The sequence below is a fragment of the Marmota marmota genome, unplaced genomic scaffold, assembly GCF_001458135.2.
Source record: "Marmota marmota marmota unplaced genomic scaffold, marMar, whole genome shotgun sequence".
Lineage (NCBI taxonomy): Eukaryota > Metazoa > Chordata > Mammalia > Rodentia > Sciuridae > Marmota > Marmota marmota.
Genome location: NW_026000130.1, coordinates 7,647,191 through 7,653,943, shown reverse-complemented (window position 1 = coordinate 7,653,943; position 6,753 = coordinate 7,647,191). Strand labels below are relative to the sequence as shown.

The following is a 6,753-nucleotide window of genomic DNA, read 5'->3' as shown; positions in this document are numbered from 1 at the left end:
AGGTGTTTTAACCACCCTGAGGATGGGTCCTCTCCATTTTACCAGGCATCTACATTTGGATGAGAAACTTATTTCTGTGAGGCTTAGCTTCCTCAAGGGGGAATTGATGTCACTCTCCCTCAGGGACCTGAGTTCACCAGCCAACCTCCTAGGCACTGATCTGTAAGCTTTCAGCAGGTGCTTCCTCCCCAAATCCTTCCACATGGCAAGGCCAGAGCCACAAAGCCTGCCGTGGGACCGTTCTTTTAACTGACAATGCCAACCCAAGAAAGTCTGGGATGGTAGTGAGTAGGAACTAGGGTTGCAATGGCTCCTCCCCTTGGAGCAGAGAGGAAGAGGCTGGCTTATCCTACAAAGGCCCCAGGAGCAGTAGCCTCGGGAAGTAGAGTTCTGCCGGTCTGCACCATGTCCTGGGTTCCCGTCCTGCTCATGCTGTTAGTCTACTGCACAGGTGAGGGAACTCCCAGTGTCCAAAGCCTTCTGCTCCTTCTCTTGCTTTGCCCTGCCTCCGTGGGGTAACCCACATGCTTCTGTGTTCCCAGGTTGTGTTCCTCAGCCTGTGCTGCATCAGCCACCATCCATGTCTTCACCTCTTGGAACCACAGTCCGCCTTACCTGCACCCTGAGCAGCAACTATAACATTGGTGTTTATAGCATCTACTGGTACCAACAGAGGCTGGGCAACTCTCCAAGGTTCTTGCTAAGATACTTCTCATACTCAGATCAGCACTGGGGTCCCAATGTCCCCCATCGCTTCTCTGGATCCAAAGATGTGGCCAGGAACCGGGGGTATTTAATCATCTCCAAACTGAAGTCTGAGGATGAGGCAATGTATTTCTGTGCTGTGGGTCCCCAAAGCATGGAGAGGGAAAAGATGGAGAGGGAGAGCAGGGAAGAAAAGGATCCTGCTGCTTCAGGATCCCAGATGCCCCAGGACATGTATACCTGAATTGAAGACAAGGTTTCACTCAGAGAGGCTGGTGTGGGAAGGGGGAGGATAGAAGCATGGGGCTGCACAGAGCCCAGGAGATAGGGACACTTAGCTCCTTCTTGTCTAGCAGTATGGCTGTAAACCTCATTGGAAGCTAGATTACAGAATTAAAGCTTTTTTGTGTTTTCAGAAGTTGTTTTGCTGAGTTTGGTCTGATTGCATGATCTCATGGGATGAAACTAACTTGGGGCACAGGTCCCAGGAAAGTTACCAACCACAGTCTACTCAGTCAAGGCCCTGTGGGCAGTTTCACCTGAGCCTCTACTCAGGGTTATGGGGGCGGGGGGGAAGGAGAACAAGAGACTGACACAAGTGCCTTGGAGCAGGAACATCCTTGCCGAGGACAGGACCTTCTATTGTCATCTGATTATGCCCAGGAGTTATGAGGTGAACAAGGTTAAGAAAACACTTTTTATTGGGCCCTTGGGGAGGACGATAGGAGCCAAGTGAAAGAGATATAGCAGGCTCCCCACTTTGGTACTGTTTTTTTTAAAAAAAATAAATTCAATATCCCTGACATAGAATGCATTTTTTAACTTTAAAATATTTGCAGTTTTCTTTTATCAATAACAAAACCGACATACTTATTTTTATTTGTTCTAATTACTTATACATGGCAGTAGAATGCATTTAGACACATCATACATAAATGGAGTATAACTTCTCATTCTTCTGGTTGTACATGATGTAGAATCATACTGGTCATACAATCATATATGCACATAGGGTAATTATGTCTGATTCATTCTACTATCCTCACTACCCTCATATCCTCTCCTCTCCCTTCACTTCCCTCTGTCTAATCCAAAGTACTTCTATTCTTCCTTAGAAGTATAGACACCCCCCTCCTTTTTGTGAGTTAGCATTCACATATCAGAGGAAACATTTGGCCTTTGGTTCTTTGGGATTGGCTTATTTTGCTTAGCATGATATTCTCTAGCTTTATCTACTCACTGGCAAATGCCATAATTTCATTCCCCTTTAAGGCTGAGTAATATTCCATTATGTGTGTGTGTGTGTGTGTGTGTGTGTGTGTGTGTGTGTATATATATATATATATATATATATATATATATCTCACATTTTCTTTATATTCATAGGTTGAAGTACACTTAGGTTCCATAGTTTACCTATTGTGAATTGAGCTGCTATAAACATTGATGTGATTGCATCACTGTAGCATGCTGATTTAAAATCCTTTGGATATATACTGAAGAGTGGGATACCTGGGTCAAATGGTGGTTCCATTTATAGTTTTTTTTTTTTTTTTAGGAATATCCATACTGCTTTCCAGAGTGGTTGCACCAATTTGCAGTCCCAACAGCAATGAACACACTGATTTTATACATTTAAATTATTTCGAGATTTCATGACAATAATTACCTATATAGTATGGCCCAGAAATGAAAATATACAAAATATTTTTAGAAACACATGTATTTCTACTGTATCATACAAAGATACATATTTTTATTTATTTATTAAAAGGTGTTGATGGACCTTTATTTTTTTTTATTTATTTGTATGTGGTGCTGAGAATCGAACCCACTGCCTCATGCATGCCAGGCAAGCACGCTACCACTGAGCCACAACTTCAGCCCCCATATTTATTTTTAAAATAAAGACTTGGAAAATGAAACCAGTTAATCAAATTTTTACCAAACTATGACAAGAAACCTTTTATGCAAAAAAAAAATTGGTGCAGAAATAACACTTTTAACTTTTCTAGTGTCTTAAAAATCACACTAATTCTATAAATTGCTATTTCTAAATATATAATTTTAATTGTTTCCTGCCCATTTCTGTCATGCTTACAATAAAACATAAAAGTGATCTATATATAATAAATGAAATTGTTACATTTAAAACTTTTCTTAATATAAAAGATAACATTCACATATCAGAGAAAACATTTAGCTTTTGTTTTTTGAGGGACTGGCTTATTTCACTTAGCATTATAGTCTCTAGTTCTATTTACTGGCAAATGCCATAATTTCATTCTTCTTTATGACTGAGTAATACATACCACATTTTCTTTATCCATTCATCGTTAAAGGGCACCTAGGTTGGTCTCATAGATCAGATCATATCTTATTTTTCTATTTAACTTTATATTGTACTACTTTACATGGAAGAAGTATCCTGATGACATGATACTTTACATACATTCTTTGATACTCACATCTGCATTGATGATAGTTCACAGTCCACTTAAATAATTTTCTAGTAGATATTAATAAGATCATATGTATAGTTCTACTCTTTTTGAAACTCAAGATATTCAGGTTTTATTATTACTGCCTTGGGAAACACTGAATTTAAAAAAAAACAAGCAAATCACTCATGGTACTGGTCATAACATTTGAGCAAAACTTGATGATTCTTCATTTTTTTTGAGTCTCTCTCTCTCTCTCTCTCTCTCTCTCTCTCTTTTTGTACTGGGGATTGACCCCAGGGTTGCTCTACCACTGAGCCACATCCCCAGACCTTTTTAATTCTTTTCTATTTTGAGATAGATTTTTCTTGTGTTGCCAAGACTGGCCTCGCCAGACAGGTTTTCCTTTCGTTGCCAAACTTGCCATCCTCCTGCCTCACCCTCTGGAGCCATTGGGATTACAGGTGTGTGCCAACATACCCAGCTTGAGTCTACTTTTTTTTGATACCAAGGATTGAACTTGGAGGCACTTAACCACTGAGCCACATCCCCAGCCCTTTGTATTTTTTTATTTTGAGTCAAGGTCTCACTAAGTTTCTTAGGGCCTCATTAAATTGCTGGTGCTAGCTTTGAACTTATGATCCTCCCACCTCAGCCTCACAAGCTGCTGGTATTACAAGTGTGTGCCACCATGCCCAGCAAATCTCTGTTTTTAAATACATTTATTTTACTAAAAAATGAAGAAAAAAATTCTTTTTTCCCAATGAAGCAGAATTATGAGAAGAGAAATAATTATACTTCAAAGCTGGGTGTATTTTGTAGAACTTAAAATTCAGTTCTCATTGCTCTTCTGCAATATAATCAAACCCATTTATTTTAACAATATAAACAAAACATTAAGAGTCTTTACAAAATCATGACTATAGGCTTGGAGTATCATTTAGTTGTCAAGTGCAGGCCCAGTGTGTGCAAGGCCCTAGGTTCAATCCTCAGCACCCCCCCTCCCCCAAATTATGATTACAATCAAAAGCTTTAAACAGGAGTGTTGAAATTTGGCTCAGGGATGGAGCTCTTGTCTAGCATCTGTGAGGTGCTGGATTTTGCCCCAGCACTGCAAAAAGAAGAAGAAGGAGGAGGAGGAAGAGGAGGAAGAGGAGGAGGAAGTTTGGAACAGTATGATAAATCTAATGGAAATCTCTTAAAAAATTTTTTTTTATTAGTTGCTCAAAACATTACAATGGCAATCTCTTAAACTCCATTTTAAGATAGTTCTGCTTCCAAATAACATTTTAAAATGGTCTCCAACAATCTGATTATAATTAGTCATCACCATTTTAGGAATATTTTTTCAATATTCAAAAAGCATAATATTTGGCATCAGAAAGTACTTTTGATTTGTGAATAAAAAAATCATGTACTAATGTCAGTGGTTCCTGTGACAGATAAATTTCCTCTTTCAAGTAATGCCTGTTCCACAATTAAAGTAGCACTATGTTTTTATTTTTCTGAGAGTTTATTAAAGAAACCACAAACCACATTTTTTTTTTAGTTGAGGTGAAAAAACGGCTTCATAAGTTCATATGTTGTAAAAGCCACTGCTTGAGAGGGAATACACAGAATGAAATTAAGGGATAAGCTACAATATAATCCTTTTCAAATTCTGTGGTGTCAACAGACATAGTTCATAGTCTCCCGCATGGTAAGGTGCTTTTCAAAATCTGGTGGAATAGTTCCTAGTTATATTTTCTGATGAGTTACATCAAATGGGTATGATATTGCCTATGTTGTTGCAACAGCAACACCAGCACAATGTAAGTTAATGTGTTTTCAGCACCATGACTTTAGGATTGTCTGATGAAGGTCTGCTAAGAAGGGAAAGAGCATGGGAAAGCCCAACACTCTTTAAGATAATCAAAAGTAAAAAATGAAACACCTGCAACAGCCACGTCAATGTTTATAGCAGCACAATTCACAATAGCTAAACTGTGGAGCCAACCTAGATGCCCTTCAGTGGATGAATGGATAAAAAATGTGGCATATATACACGATGGAATTTTACTCAGCAATAAAAGAGAATAAAATCATGGCATTTGCAGGTAAATGGGTGGCATTGGAGAAGATGGCAATTAGCCAATCCACAAAAGAAAACAAATGCCGAATGTTTCCTCTGATATAAGGGGGCTGACTCATAGTGGGGTAGGGAGGGGGAGCATGGGAGGAATAGATGAACTCTAGATAAGGCAGAGGGATGGGAGGAAAAGGAAGCAGGCAAGGGGTTAGCAAGGATGGTGGAATGCGACAGACATCATCATCCAAAGTATATATATGAAGACTCGAATTGGGTGACAGCATACTTTATATATAAACAGAGATATGAAAAATTGTGGTATATATGTATAATAAGAATTGTAGTGCAAAAAAACAAAAAGTTCATGTATAAAGGCATGAATTGGCGGGGACATACTTTATATACAAAGATATGAAAATTGTACTCTATATGTGTAACAAGAATTGTAATGCATAAAAAAGAAGCCATTCCTAATATAGTGAGCATCAGTCTTTGTAAAAATCCAAGGAAACCGCCTTTGCATAAATTGTTTTGAATGCATGAATGACTCCTGTGTAGGTGTGTTGCCCTTTCATCTGGAATGCTCAATGTATTCTAACCATGTCAAGAGGGTAAGTACAGATAACTGCTGTCATACCTGTGATGGATCCATCTGTTAATCTGTGAACACGACCATAGGGAAAGATTTGAATCATCATTGCACCATTTCCTTTATACAATCCCAGGTGTCCTTCTCTTTGGAGAGCAACACACAATGTAGAAAATACTCTTCCATGATTCGAAGATTTTGGCTTGGAAAATATCAGTACCCTAAATGCCTGTAATCGTGATTGTGAGCTTGTAATAAAATCTTTACTCATTCCAAAGGAACCACTGTTGTTTTTGCACAGCATCTGGCAATACCTCTGGCCAAGAAGGAGCCCAGTCAGTAGAATTTGCAGCAGACAGTGGGCCCTCCAGCCCCTGCTGCCTGCAGCATGGCGGGAGGGAGATGGCAGGGCTGCCGCCACAGCCATCAGGACAAGGACATCTTGGGAGCCTTGGTTGTCAATTTACAAACCACAGGTCTGAACACAGCTGTGCCTGTAGTGACAGGAAGCTGACCACCATGCTGGGAGTACCAGATCTACCTTGGTACTGCTAACATTTTGGGTTGGACAAATTTTTGCTGAGGGGCTGTCCTGTGTATTGTAAAATGTAAAGTTGCCAGATGCCAGTACATACCTGATGTTTCCCTGCACATTTGTAACAACCCAAAATGTCTCCAGACATTGCTAAATGTCCCCACAGTGGAAAAATTGGACACTTAGGTGAGAGAAACACACTTATTCTTCTGCACAGGGGAGTGGCAGGAGCTAGCAAACATTTTCTGTAAACAGCCAGATACTAACTTTTGGCATTGTGGGTCCCACTGTGTGGTGTGCCACCTGTAAAGCTACTTGGGTGGTCTTTTACTGGGTACTGAGCCATGGGGGACTTAAATCTCCCCTAGGAAACCATCCCAGCATTCCCATGTGTAGACCACCCAAGACATGAGAT

General features: G+C 39.7%; 1 protein-coding gene and 1 pseudogene across 1 annotated transcript; one reads left to right on the top strand and one right to left on the bottom strand.

Annotated features, from left to right (window-relative positions):
* The first annotated feature begins 236 nt into the window (after nucleotides 1-236).
* Nucleotides 237-1,082, top strand: Vpreb1 (V-set pre-B cell surrogate light chain 1). Its single transcript, XM_015500169.2, has 2 exons — nucleotides 237-451; nucleotides 543-1,082. The coding sequence occupies exons 1-2, from the start codon at nucleotides 307-309 to the stop codon at nucleotides 947-949; spliced, it is 552 nt and encodes a 183-aa protein (XP_015355655.2). The 5' UTR covers nucleotides 237-306; the 3' UTR covers nucleotides 950-1,082.
* Nucleotides 1,083-4,745: 3,663 nt separating this feature from the next.
* On the bottom strand, nucleotides 4,746-6,486 carry LOC107154540 (annotated as a pseudogene).
* Between the last annotated feature and the right edge of the window lie 267 nt (nucleotides 6,487-6,753).